General features: G+C 58.5%; 1 protein-coding gene across 1 annotated transcript in view; it reads right to left on the bottom strand.

The window, feature by feature from the left end:
- LOC142826093 (maestro heat-like repeat family member 5) overlaps nt 1-10873 on the bottom strand; it is an 86376-nt gene extending 75503 nt beyond the window's left edge. The window contains exons 1-2 of the mRNA XM_089771500.1: nt 10795-10873; nt 6858-6932 (exon numbers count right to left, since the gene is read on the bottom strand). Of these exons, the coding sequence (XP_089627626.1) occupies nt 6858-6932; nt 10795-10873 (154 nt within the window). The remainder of the gene's footprint in view (nt 1-6857; nt 6933-10794) is intronic.
- Nucleotides 10874-14569: the final 3696 nt, after the last annotated feature.

Below are 14569 nucleotides of genomic sequence, written 5' to 3'. Positions count from 1 at the left end.
AAGAGCCCAGCTCTAGAGGGTCAGGGGACACAGAGCCCAGCCAAGCCCTGGGACTGAAGCAGGGACCTTTAGATCTTCAGTCTAACATGGGCCCGACTGAGCTACCTCAGGCCTCCCAATACGGCTACGGGGAAAGGCCTTCTCATGGCAGAGGGAAGCCGAGTGTCACACTGAGTCCCCCAGCTGGGTTTCTAGTAGGAATCTATTCTCACTATTTCCCACTAAATACAAGACCCTGAAGATACTGAATTTACTATTTCCCTAAACGCAGTGAAAGAGTGAAAATCGCTAGACAATAGCTACGAACTACACCGTCTGCGTGGGCGATCGAAACCCTCACACGGTCACCTCTGCTCGGTCTCACCAATAGCGACGCAGAGACACCTCTAGCTAACTCGTGTCCTTGGGTCTGGCTAGCTGAGGAGAGAGGCCCCCTGTCACGTTACTGGATTTTGAGGGGAGCAGCCAGATCACTGATGCACCCATAGGTGGGGGTGTTGCCCCAAAAATGGTATAAAAGGGGGCCATGTGGGGTGTTGAATAGAAGCTCACTGTCTGCTAATCCTGTGTGCGCTAGTCATGTGATTGTATAATGTCTGTGTGTGTAGTTAGGAGTCTGTAATCTGTGTAGATACTGAATATTTCTCTGCATGTGGTTGAGCAGTGGGCAGAGCCTGGCCTATGGACATGCTAATCAGGGAGGCTCTGTGGGACAATGGCACTCAATGGGCCAAGGACACACCTAAAGCAGGAGTGGTGACTCATACCTAAGGGCTACCAGCAGGGAACACAGGAAGAAGCCGTGGGCCAGGTGACCTGCTGTAGCCAAGAAGAGACCAGGAAGGAGGGATAAATAGGCCATGTGGCGGACTCCATCTTGGTCTTCAGCTCAGCACTTCATCCCAGAGGCAGAAAGACCTGTGAACCCATCCTGATCCTAGGATGCGCAAGAAGGACTTTTAAACCAGCAGCTGTAACATCTCTGCTAGAGCCTGCATCGAGAACTGGGAGATTCGATGCATATAATGCACTATCCTTTAACAACCTGACACTCATTCTTTTCTTTATTGTAATAATAAACCTTTAGATGTTAGATGCTAAAGGATTGGCTCAGCGTGATTTGTGGGTAAGGTCCAAAGGGTAAATTGACCAGGGATCTGTCGCTGGTTTCTTGGGACCAGACAGAACTTGTTCGGGGTAGGTGGGATTCGGTGCTAGGACCCCCCACCTGTGTATGAGGCCCGGGGCCATCTGGGGCATGGATACTGCTGGAGTGTCAGAGGGGTTTTGCTCGTGAAACTTCAGGCAGGCAGCTGAAGTGCTCTGTGTGACTGGTTTGTGGCCTGTTTGGAGAAGTCAGCAGTCTGGGGGCTGTAAGGAGCCCTGAATTTGAGCAATTCGCCCTGAGCGGACGCCCTCAGCTGCGCCCAGACACGGCCTGGTCTGTCACCCCCCCGTGTTTCTACATTCCCATGTTTAAGTCCACGTGAGTTAGAACATGGTTGTTGCCAAAACCTCAATTTCCACCAAAATCACAAATTTCTATTCAACGCGCCAAGAACGACCCAGGGACGACCGCAGAGATCGATTTATTGATTTATTTGGACAGGCGAGCAGATGACTCATTTACAGGGACAGTTTTTACATTCAGTCTGAGTACAAAATGGCTTTGTTAACGAACACACTCAAGGGAGAAACTCTGTGAGCCACACGCTGTGTATGCACTAGGGACGGGAACATGCATGTACTTAAGTTACACGGTTACATGCAGGGGGCAGGCAGCTCATGGTTTCCCTTCCCCTCTGCTGCCTCTGGACTGGAGGCAGCAGCGCAGGGTGGAGGGCAGGTGGCTCCACTACAGCTGGTACATGCGGGGCCTTGCTTTAAAAACCAGCACCCCGGGTCTACTAGCTTCTACCTGCCCCCTGCTCTGAGCTGCTGCCTGTGAAAGAGGCACCCTTGCATGGGGGAAAATGGTCCGGCAGGAGCTGGTGCGTACGGGGAGCTGGCTTGAAAGCTGGCTCTCTGCACGCACCGGCCCCCACCTGCCCCCCATGTGCCTCTAATGCAGAGGCAGTGCTGGGGGGGGAGGGGCTGCCTGTTACCGTGCACGTTAACCGATGAGCCGAGGCTCAGGAGGTAACCGCCTCTACGTTGGCACTTTCACATCCCTAGTGCACGCACACTCTGCCCATTGTAACAGACTGGACTGGAAACGGCTCCTGTCAAGCCCCATGTGCTGCCTGTGAATCCCCACGCAGGGCTCAGGGCTGCAGAGCAGAGATTTCCCTTCCCAGCCCCAAGGCTGCCGACATGGGGCAGAGGCTCTCGGGAGGTGAGAAGTGAACCGGGATGTGCGGGGGCTGCTCACTGGTTCTGGGTAACCAGTGGAGCCTGGAGGAGCCCCCCGCCGCCGTGGGCAGGGGTCTGCTCAGCCCCGCGGGGCCCGACAGAGGCAGGTGCTGCTCCGGCGGGGCTGGAGTAACCCTGCCTGTGTGGGAGGGGGAAGATGCTCCAGCCTGGCCTCAGGAGCTGGCAGAGCTGGTCCAGCCCGGCCGGGCTGCAGCATCCTCTGGCTGCCCCTTTCATCGGTTAACCCAGCGGTTCTCAAACTTACACAGGGGTTGTGAGCAACTTAGAGGGGGGCTGCGCTATCACAACATCTGAGAACAGCTGGATTAACCCATGAAATGGGATATTCATCCCTAAAAAGCACCTCTCCCCGGCAGCCCCAAAGTGGAGCTGCCTGGCTGGGGCAATAGCGCCTCTCCCTGCTGCCCCAGTGCAGAGCTGGCACAGCCAGGGAGAGACACCTCTGCTGCCCCCCTCCCGCAGCCTAGATCTGCCCCCGCTGGGGGAAATAGGTACCCACCAGCAACTCTCAGGGCAGGTGCTGCCGCCATGGAGAGGTGACTCTCACCTGCCCTGAGTTTCTGCAATGAGCCAGGGCTGGGGGGAATCCTCTCTGATCGTCAGCCTGCACCCCATACGCTCCATCCCCAGCCGCGCCCCTGAGCCTGCCCCCACCCAGAACATGTACCACAGCCCACTGCCCATGCCCTATGCCCCCACCGCACCTGGACATAAAAACTGAGAAGGAACATTTCCCTGTAGAGCCGCCCCGAGACTGGGTTTCACCAATGGACCGATGGGCCAGCAACATGAACTCATGAGCGTGCCGTGACTGTGGGTCTGTCCCCAGCGACTAGACAAACTCTCAGCTGTTACCCAGTTAGGCTGGCGAGTTGTCAGTCCGATGGGGGCAGATGTCCCCGGCAGAGTGTCCATCTGGAAATGGGTCATAGGACCTCTCTGAGGACTCCTCTGCCCGCCCTCCACCTGTCATGGTGGCCCCTGCCCTTAGGACCATCGAGGGAGGGGACTGCACCAAATGGGGGAAGTGCCGTGATGCGGGGTCCAGCTCACAAGAGGGTCCTGTGACCCCTCCCAGGAATCTCCCCACCAGCCCCTCCAAACCAGTGAGGGTCACCCCCCTCAGGCCAGCTCAGAAGGGAAACGTGCATCAGTCAGAGCAGGTGCAGCCCGACGGGCCAGGCGCTGAGTTCTGGGAACGAGACGGGCTCCTTCCCGCAGTGGTGCGCTGGGACATCCAGGGCGATGGTGCCGGCCGGCCGCTCAGCTCCGGAGATGGGGGCTTCTGGCCTAGGCCTTCGGGCACTAGCTGCTCTGACTGGTGCATGTTTCCCTTCTCAGCTGGCCTTGGGGGGGGGTGACCCTCCCTGGTTGGGAGAGGATGGAGGGGAGATTCCTTGGAGGGGTCACAGGACCCTCTCGAGGGAAGATCCTCACACCACGGCACTTCCCCTATTTGGTGCGGCCCCCCCGCCCTCGTTGGTCCTGAGGGCAGGGGCCACCGTGACTGGTGGGGGGCGGGCAGAGGAGTCCTCAGAGGGGTCCCGTTACCCAATTCCCCATGCGTCCTGGCCTGCAATTGTCTCCAATGGGTGAAATCCATTCCCGAGGCAGATCCACGGGGAGAAAACCCGCAAGAGGGTCCCAGGACCCCTCCAAGAAGTCCCCACACGGCCTCTGCCAATTGCCTCGGGTTTCACCCCCTCGCTCATCGCAGAAGGGACTCGGGCACCAATCGGAGGTGGCGCAGCCCGGAGGCCTCGGCCAGAGTTCCTGAAAAACACCTTCTTGGGGCGAGACCACCTCTTCCTCGCTGCGTCGCCGTGGGATCGCCGGGACGATGCTGCCAGCCGGCCAGTTGTTCGGCTCCAGAGTTCGAGGGCTTCTGGTCTAGGTCTCCGGGCCTGGCCTGCTCTGATTGGTGCCCGTGTCTATTCTGAGATGGCCCGAAGGGGGAGTGAAACCCGCCCCTTTGGGCAGAGGGCTCTGTGGGGGTTTCTTGCAGGGGTCACAGGAGTCAGAGCACCTGAGCACAGCACGTCTGGTGCTTGGGCAAGTCCCCTCTCTCCAGGGCCACTACCCCGACTGGTAGAGCAGTGGGAACCATGGGCAGTGAGCGAACGGCTCACATGGGACAGCAGAACCCAGCCCCGCCCCTTCTTCCCGAGGCTCCGCCCCCCCCCCATGCCCACCAGGCTGCTGGCCCTGCCCTGCCCTCTCCTCCCCAAACTGGTGGCTGCCCAGCCCCAGATTTCTACCCTCCCACCCCAGCCCCCAGGCTGCCTGGTTCCCTGGCATTCCCACAAGCCCCAGAGCAGCCAGACAGCCTCAGCTCCCCACCCCAGTCCCAGAGCCCTGGGCAGCCCCAGCCCCTCCCCCCACCGCGGACCCCAAAGTGCGCGCAGCCCCTGTCCCTCCCCCCACCGCGGACCCCAGAGCGCGCGCAGTCCCAGTCCCCCCAGGAGCGTGGTCCCACTCTAGTGTTTGTGGGAAGGCCGATGGGCGACGAGAAGAACCCACCCAGAAGGGCAGAGGCCGGTGGGAAGGGCCCGGAGATGGGTGGGTCTGATGGTGACTCGTGAGCTGTGTCCTGGGGTGACGGGCCAGACAAACGTTGGAGACCAGACCGCAGGGCTGGGGAGGGGCTCGGCTTCCTCTGGCCTGGGGGCGGAACGGCTCCTGGCCCCTGCGCGGCTGGTTCCCCGTCACGTGCAGCTTTGCCTCTTCCGCATCCTCCTGGTGTCCCAGCTGCTTGGTCTTCTGGCCAGGCCGGGCTCGTGGTGGGCTCAGCCGGTGTCTGCCAGAGGAGAAAGGGCAGGAGCACAGATGAGAAGAGCACAATTGTCAAGGGGGAGACTCTGGAGCAGGGCAGGTTCCCCCCACCCCCTCGCTCCCCTCTTGGCTAATGCTGTGGAGTGCGCTTGGCCCCGTGCAGGGAAGGCCCCAGGCTCTATTAGGGCCTTGTCAAGCCGGCCACAGCAGGGCCTGGTTTCCTCAGAGGGGAGGGTGAATCTGTCGCCCGGCTCCGATGGGCCGACTCCTCCCTGAACTGAAGCCTGAGGAAGCCCCGCGCTGGGCTGAGTTGCCCTGAGTCAGGTTCCAGCCAATGCAGGAGGCAGGAGCTGGGCTGGTGAGTTTCAGAAGAGGCATCGGCACCTCCGAGGAGAACCAGCAACTCAGTCTGCTCAGTGTCGCTTCATGGCTTGGCCCTCTCCTCTGCCTGAGAGTGGTGCCAGGCCGCCCAGGCCTCAGCCTGCTCCAGCCCTGCTCCTGCTCCAGCCTCGTCCCTAGTCCTAGCGCAGCCCGGCTCGCAGTCCAGCTCAGCTCCCAGCCCTGCTCCTAGACGGTTCCAGGCCCGCACTTGACTCCTGGCTCTGGCTCCTGCTCTGAGGTCCTCTAGGCTCAACCGCCACCACTCCAACTACTAGGCCCCACTGCCACTGCTCCAACAACTAAGCCTCCCCCCCGCCCACCCTCATCTCAGACAGACAGGAATAATTCACATTTCTGCTTTCCATGTGTCTGACCCTGCATTGGTCAGCACCGGCTTCCCTCTCCCATTGTGCTGCCCAGGACCCCGGCTTTGCGAGAGCCTCGAAACGTCTTCCCAGGTGTCTCTGGGCTGGATTCTGATACGGAAGCTGATGTCCCTTGTGAATACCCAGCCCACGGCCCAGCCCCTGCTCCAAAGAGCTGCTCCCGTCTGGTGTACGTACCGTGGCAGGATGAAGAGTCCTTCTGTGTCGGTGCCGCTCCCTAATCAAAACGCACCCCACACGAGGTTTGCCAGCTTCTGCAGCCATTTAAAATGTTCATTCAGGACGATCGCTGTGGTCCTGTCTGATCTTAAAGGCACTTCCTGGAAAGCTGAAAGAAAGAGGAAATGCGTTGGAAACCTCACAGAGCTGCTGTCACAGGTGGCTGGGAAACCTTTGCTTCCCAATGGCCTTTGCCACGGAAACACGACAGCAACCGTAACTCTGGCATTTAGGTGCAGAGCAACAAAGGGGCTTCAGCTCCTAACTTCTACCGAATCCTTTGTGCATTTGTGCTGCCTTCAGTGCTCCAGAGGTGGCAGGGAAAGGTGTTTCCTGGGGGCCGCATGGGATGGCCTAGGAGCCGGGAACCCAACTCTGGGTGAAAGTCTCTGGCCTACAACCTCTCTAGTGGAGGGGAGCAGGAGGTGGAACTTTTTGTGACAGAGGGTAAGAATCCTTCTCCTCCTGCTAATGACTAGTCATCTTCAGTTCTGGCCGGCCTCCCTTGAGAGCCTTTGTGTTCTTATCCCCATTTTACAGGTGGGGAAGGTGAGGCACAGAGTTGCTCCTGGGGGCTCAAATCTCCTGACTCCCATTCTTACATTGACCAGCAAGACCATTCTTCCCTCTTAAGTACTGTCCTCAGACAGAGACAGACACTGGGACAGCTGTGTTCAGGCCTCATATTGCCCACAGATGCACAAACGCGCAGAGCTGTTTCCTTACCTTCACACAGGCGGAAGATGCCATCTGCACTCACTGTCTCCGCCAACAGATAGACGAAATGGTGGATGGTCTCTCCTAAACAGACAAGGAATACCCCGGAGCTCAGGACTTTTCAACATCATCCCTGAAAATTGCTAAAGATTCAGCCATTCCCACAAGACAGCCCTTGGGAAATTCAATACCCGGCCCTTCGATGTGGCACGAAGCACATGGGAGAAAGCATCCGGCCCCAGAAGTCACTGAAAGGCCGATTGCAAAGGCGACTGAAATCGCATCTTGATGGTTTCGTGAAGATGTGGCCAAAAAGTTGTGGGCAGGAGAAGTTGGAAGAGACCAAATGGCAAAGTGGTTCCCTCCAGCTTGCAGTAAATGTGAATTCTGGCCCACGCAGATCCCCGCTGTCGGATTCTGGTGCTTGTCAGGCTGGGTGCATTGATTTAAATCAAGTTTCCCACTGGTATTACTTCTCTAATTTCCTCAAACACTACTGCAAATCTCCTCAGTGAAACATAGTAATTTATAGCTGGGAGTAGCATTTTACACCAGCTAAGAGAGCACCTTGTGTGTCATTCTGGTAGATAACCTGACTTCTGTTAATTTAGGAAATAGCACATGATCACCAGTGTTAAGCTGCAGACCTTGAAGCAGTATATTAGGGATGGGAAGGACTAAATCATACACAAAAACACAATAGGGCTGATATTTTATTCAACTAACTCTTCCATGTTATATCCATGTTTCACATTTGCAGTTGCAGGAGGCTCCTGAGTTGCTGGCTGATGCTTGTCCTGAAACCCCTTTCGGTTCATGTTCATTTTTTATTAATTCAAACAGACGTGTCCCCAGAACGCTAAATGTGCGGTGTCCTTACGACTTCTGCAGGGAGCTCTCCTCTTCCCCCCTCCCACTGGCATTGTGATGCAGCTCTTAAGCCAAGTGACCCAAAAAGCTAAGTTGTGCTTGGGAGACACTTAATTTTGCTGTAAGCCCACTGAAAGACGTATAGCAGGGGGGAACTTTGGGAAAGCTGAGTTCTGCCTGGCCCAGGCTCACCACCAGACAAGCAGAGAACAAAACATATCGGATCCGGGCTATGTCTGTCTGTGCCTATGTGTCTCAGCGGAATGACAGACAATGAAAGCCCAGACCTGACAAGGAGGAAGAGCTGCTCGTTAGGCTGGATAGACTAGAACCATTAATGCGATTGGATGAGACTGTCGGGATGGGCAGCGGATGTTTGTGATAACATCATAACCTATTGAACTGATTGTTCAATGAAACTAGTGAAAATTCCCACTGGTCCCAGAGAACGGCGTGGGAAGTGGAAAAAGAGCTTTGAAGGAAGCACGGGAAAAGCTCACGTGGGTTTGCTCTGCTTACCGATGAACAGGGCTGCAGAATGTCGGATGGACGGCTGGGAGCTTTCCAGATAGTTTAAGGCCTGGAACAGGAGCCTGGGGACGTTCCTCTCGTTATTCTCCATCTAGGAACAGAGCAGGGAGAAATGCTCAGTGCAGACAACGTGATCTGCCCACAGCGGGCAGGCCAGGGCTGCTGAAGCTCAGAGGGAGGGTAGGGCAAGAGCCAGTAGGAGCCCAGATAATGGAGCTGCCCCTCTCGGAAGGGCCGGATGCAGACAGTGCCCAGCAGTCCCAGTGTCCTCACCCCACAGGGCCTGCAGGGCAGCAGGGGAGTGGAGGGCAGGAGCAGGGTGCACAGCCGCTGTGCCCCCCCCCACAAGCAAAAGGGGCAGGACCCCACAGGAGCCCTTCTAGGAGGGGCTGCCTCTGATGTCCCTGCGTGACGAACGGGGTGGAGAACCCCCTGGGTGCTCGGGGGGTGGGGCTAGAAAGGTCTCCCTGAGCTCCCCAGTCACTGCTCTGCGGGCCCAAAGAACACACCTACCAGGCACTTCCCGACGCACGGCAAGAGCTGCGAGGAGCCGTCCCAGGCCAGGCTGCAGAAGAGACTCTTCCGATTGGCCCAGCCGAGGAACACGGCGCAGCGGAAGAGGGTCACTTTGCAGCTCTGCAGCACAAGGGGAGAGCGAGGGGCCTCGCTGAGAGAGGGAGCGTCTGGGGCACGTCCCCTCCTCCCTGCTCCTTGGGCTCCTGCTCTCCCTGCCAGGGGAGGTTCCTGCCCCTTGTTCCCAATGGGAGGCTGCTCAGGGGAGGGGCTGAGAACTGGCTGGCGAGAGCCGGACGGGATCTCCACAGCTCAGCCCTTCTGCGCAGAGACGGCAACGGCAGCGCCAGGCCGCTCTGGGATCCCAAAGGGGCTGAGCCCAGGGGCCCTCCCCTGTGGCCCCTGCACGTCCCCAGTGGCCCTGGCTGGGCAGGGGCTCTGGAGACGGGTGGGGCCCAGGGGACTCTGGCACTTTGCTCTCTGGAAACACCGAGCGCGGCACTTACCAGGATCACGCTCTGCTCCTCGTCTGCCAGGTGGAGCAGCAGCGGGAGCAGGCAGCTGGTGAGTTCCTGCTGCACGGCCGGTTTGTCTGGGTCCTTCACCCCGCTCAGCATGGTGCCCAGCAGGGAAATGGCGGCTGAGCGGACACTGCCCCTCTCCTGGCAAGGACACGCGGGGGCGGGGAAGCCGGTGAGAGCCGGGCCGTGTCCCTGGCCACAGAGGCTGCTCTGGGCTCCCCTCCCGGGGCCCTGGGGCCTGGCGCTCACGCCTGCCCCCTTGGGGAGCAGCAGCAGGTGGGGGAGGATCTGGGGACAGGAGGTTCGGGGGGGAGGCTGCAGCAGGGCTGGGAGCTTGGCGCTCAGGTTGGCCCAGAAGGGCTCTGCCAGGGAGGGGGCTGAGTCAGAGACTCCCCACCCATGGCAGGGGCCTCCTTGGGTGCTGCGTGGCCGGCCTGAGGGGAGAAGGGGCTGGGCAGGGACATACCAGGGCGGCAGGGAGAGGAGGGAGGGGGAATGTGCTTCTCCGGGGTTCCCAGCCTTACGTGGTCAATGAGCGGGCGCAGGCTGGCTGCCATGTCCTGGGAGATGGAGCCAAGCCCCTCCCCGGCGAGCAGGTAGATGGCGTCTGCCGCCTCCTTCATCGCCTCCAGGACAGTCCTTGCGTCCGTGGCGCAGAACATGGCGATGGTCCCAGGCAGCTGGGCCCGTAACAACTGCCCCTGTGGGAATGCAGAAGGCAGCTCCCCACTGTCCTGGGACGCAGCCTGGGGCAGGGGCTGGACCCTCCCTCCCCATCGGCCAGACCCCAGGGACGGCCCAGCCCCCCAGCAGGGGAGAAAGTCCTTCTCCTGCTGCTCCGCCAGGTGCTTTGCACCCCTGGCCCTTGAGCAGAGCCTGCCCTGTCGCCTGCCAAGAGCCGCTCCAGGTCCCGCCCACCGAGCTCTGACCCCGCCCCCCGACTCCTCTGCCCTTGCCAAGTTTGGGCTTTGTTGCCCGACTCCCCTCCCCCCACTGCCCTGAGCGACGACCTGAGTCTCCTTCCCCGCCCCACAGCAGCGGATTTAGGGCAGGGCGAGCGGGGCGGCTGTCCCGTGTCCCGCGCTTCCCGAGGCCCCGCGCATGCACCGAGTTAAAGGAGGGGCCCCGTGAAATTTCGCTGCCCGGGGTCCCACAGTGCTGCCCTGGGCCCCGCAGCAGTCTCACCTGCCCCTGCCTCCCCACCACCTACACTGACCATGCTCTGCCTGGGAGCAGGGACACCCCCTCGCGCCTGGTTTGCTCAGTAACGCACCCCAGGATCTTTGGCGCTGGGAGCACCACAGGCTTCCTCGGTCCCCTGGTGTCAGATCGGGGCTCCCCAGGGCACCACTGAGAGGCAAGTCAAAGGCAAACTCCTCAGAGACAGGGCGACTTACAGCCCACGACTGGGGCCCTCCCTCTGAGGCACCAAACCAGCCACACAGAGCACTGCTGTTCCCCACACTGGCTGGCCAGCAGTCACCCCAGCAAGCCCTGAGACGCGCCCTCACCTTCCCCGGCCAGAAGAGAACACTGGCCAGGCCTCGCAGACAGAGCCTCCGTATCGCAGGGTTGTTGTCTCGGGTCCATTCCATCAGGTGTTCCTGGAGGTCTGATTTGGTGACAGTGCTGAGGATGGAAGGACTCTGGAGAAACTGGAAAGAGAAAATCAGCGTCAGGCTAAGGAGCAGAAATCTGCCTTTGGTCTGTGCCTGCTCCATCATCTTTGCCAACTGGCCACTTTCTGCTGCACAAAATCTCTGGAGTGAAGGAGCCAGTGGCTGGTGTTTGAAATGGTCCATTCCTAGAAGGGCAACTAATCCACAAGCGCCTGATGAACTCCAGGGACAGAGGACTCTCTGGGGACCGCTAAGTGTCCTGGGCAGAGCGCTGTGGCAGAGGAAAAAGAAACCCCCGGGGAAAGCGAGGAGAGAGGCCTGGGCTTGGGGTACTGGAGAAACATCTCCTCTTGTCACATGGTCCCAGGGAGGTGCATCCAGCCAGGAGCAATCTCACCCTGCCCCCCTCCACTCTGCCCAGTCCCGCTAGTATCTGCGTGGGTAGAGGAGCTGGCTGGCTGTGAGATTGCTGAACCGCTGGCCATGGGCCCCAGCCCCTATTGGCCCAGGAGGGGTCTGAGCTGCTCTGCACAAGCCCGTGTGTGCCAGGCCGCTCCGGACTCTCACCTCGGTGCAGAAAGTCAGGGCGATTTCTCTCAGCGCCTCCTCCTCCTCCCGACTCTGCACGATGGCGATGGCCTCTCTGAGAACCACAGGGACCTGTGGGTTCCGGTGCTCGACCATGGTTCTGGAAGAGCAAAGGGAAAGTCCCCGGGATTACCAAAGGGAGAGACAGTCCCTCCCCCATTGCGGGGCTGAGAGGGCCGGCTGGGGCAGAGGAGGATCTCCCGCCCAACTCCCATTGCCCAGACAGGCCGCAGGAAGAGGAAACTTGAGACTCCTACCTTGCGATCAAGCCCACCCCTCTGGAGAAGTGATGGCGGGAGGCGATCATTTCCCAGCCCTGCTGTAACTGGATACTGGCAAATTCCTTCCAGTATCTGGGCATGGAAAAGAGGGTCTTCACGGCCTCCAGGGAAGTGCTAAACGCAAAAAAAATAAATTAAAATAAAATAAAATAAAAAAATCCTGGTGTCAGAAATCTACTGCAGCCCCAGGCAGGGCAAATCCGCTCAAGGCCTGGGGCACAAGGCATGGTCAGCAGTAGCCGGTTTCCCCCGGGATGGACCCAGCACCCTGTCGGGGCTCACTGAGGTTTTGGCAGGTGGCGACACTGCAGCTTCTGCAGATGCTCGGTGCCCTCGCTCCCAATGGTCCAACACCTGACTCTTCGCTGGGGCCGGCACCAGGTCACTGGGCACATGGGCCAGATCCTTAGTTGGTGCGAGGGAGCAAAACTCTGCCCGTTTGCAGCAGCTGAGGTGCCTTCGGGCTCCCCGGCTCCCCCCAGGGGAGTCCACATGGAATCAGCTTCATGGTCCCTCTTGCTCCTGCCTGCCAGTGACACGGCCCCCCTGCCGGGCCGGGCCCCAGTGCTGCCGGCCTTGCTCTCTCTGCGTGTGCTCTGGCCACTATGTCCTGGGCTGGGGCCTTGTGGGGCCGAGGCCCTAACACTTCGGCAGGTGGCGCATGGGGAGGTACCGACGTGGTCCCTGCCTGTGCTGGGAAGGAGCCGGCCTGTGGGCGGGGTCAGAGGAGCAAGCGTGACTCACAAGCACATGGGTGCCCAGCACCGCTCCCCCCAGACAGACCTGCCCAGAACTGCGCCTGGGCTCCGCAGGGGCCGTGTGTGACCTGCGGGTGCAGCAGATCAAATCTGTTCTTCCCCTTCCCCTGCCGTTACCTCAAGGGGCTGAGGCGGCTGGATCCCTCAGGGCTGGATTTCTGGCTGGCCGTCCAGGTCCCTGGCAGGCGCAGGTCCAGCACGTGCTGCACCTGCCTGACGCAGAGGAGGAGCAAGTGGGGAAACATTTGCAAGATGGCTTCTCGGTATCCCCACAGGAAAAAGATCTCATAGAGCGTGTCCATAGCCTGGAGTCAGAACGAGACAGAAAAGTCACTGAGCTGTCCCCACCTCCCATCCGCTCCCATGGCATTTTGCTGTCATGCTGGTGCCGTTTCTCACATCCTTGTGGCTTATGAGGAAGGAGGATTAGTTCCTCAGGGGGAGGGGAGATGTGATGGCCCCTGACCCGTCTTCCATTGCTAGAATTGGTGCAGAAGGGAACCTCTTGGAAAGATCAGAAGAGTCCGGCTGACATTATTCCCCATTATCTCTCTCCATGGCCTAGCCCTCGCCCTTCGCCTTCCCAGGCCTGACCGGAGGGGGCGACACCATCATGAGGGGACCCAAACTTCTAGGCGCATGTACAGGGCATCCCACGATCCCTCTGTTGCCTGAGTAACTCCAGTGCCACAAGCAGCAGGGAGCCGGGGCGATACCGGGAGGTCAACGCCATTTCAGTTCAGACCCCACGTTGCTCCCGGCGACTGGCTTTCCAGCAGCTTATGGTTTGCAGGTCCTCGTTTTCACTCCCCCATCGTGCAGGGCTGCTTGTGTGTTCTGGGCCTGTAGTAAAAACTGAGTGTGCTTCTTCCCCTCCATTGCTTAAGCTCGATACAGAGGATGAGACAACCTGACTGCAGAGGAGTCATCCATAACTATCAATGCGTACCCCTACTCATGAGAAGATGGGATAATTGGCAGATTGACGAACCTTAGAGCGGAGCAAGCCCCCCGAAAGGACGACTGACAACAGGATGAACCTTCGAGAGATGTTCTGGGAACACTCACATCAAAAGATAACATTCCGGTCACAAGCGGACAGAGCGAGATCCATGGATTTTAACAAGAAGGAGGAATATATAAAGCAGGGTGCTTTGCTATGGAACTTTGAGTTCGTCTGCCACACTATCTGGAGAGGAGTATCGGATCGATCGACCGACAAGGCCCTGCTCCCCCCTGTGCTCAATCTACCTGGCCACTAGATGGACACAGACTCTGGACTGGTAACTATACCATCTGGCAGAACTGTGTATGCCTGATGTTTTGTGTGTAGGTGTGTGTTTGAAAAGCATAAGCAACTGTTGTATTTTCAATCAATGCGGCGTACTGCCTTCCCCCATAAAAGATCTCGTGTGCTTCGTTTAAGCATAACAGCGTAGCCACTAGCAGGAGGGACAAGGAGTCCTGTGGCACCTTATAGACTAACTAAAGTGTAGGAGCATAAGCTTTCGTGGGCAAAGACCCACTTCGTCAGATGCATGTAGTGGAAATTTCCAGAGGCAGGAATAAATATGCAGGCCAGGATCAGGCTGGAGATGACGAGGTGATCCAATCAAGGAGGATGAGGCCCACTTCTAGCAGCTGATCTGGAGGTGTGAATTCCAAGAGAGCAGAAGCTGCTTTTGTAGTTAGCAAGCCATTCACAGTCTTTGTTTAATCCAGAGTTGATTGTGTCAAACTTAAAGATGAACTGTAGCTCAGCAGTTTCTCTTTGAAGTCTGATCCAGAAGTTTTTTTGCTGCAGGGTGGCTACTTTTAGATCTGCAATTGTGTGTCCAGGAAGATTGAAGTGTTCCCCTACAGGTTTTTGTATGTTGCCATTCCTAATATCAGATTTGTGTCCATTGATTCTTTTACGTAGGGACTGTCCTGTTTGGCCGATGTATATAGCAGTGGGGCATTGTTGGCACATGATGGCATATATTACGTTGGTAGATGTGCAGGAGAATGTACCAGTGACTGTTTGGCTGATCTGGTTAG

This window comes from Pelodiscus sinensis, chromosome 19 (genome assembly GCF_052426305.1).
Source record: "Pelodiscus sinensis isolate ZL-2025 chromosome 19, ASM5242630v1, whole genome shotgun sequence".
Classification (NCBI taxonomy): Eukaryota; Metazoa; Chordata; order Testudines; family Trionychidae; genus Pelodiscus; species Pelodiscus sinensis.
Note: the sequence above shows the minus strand (reverse complement) of the source record. Positions and strands in the feature narration are given on the sequence as shown.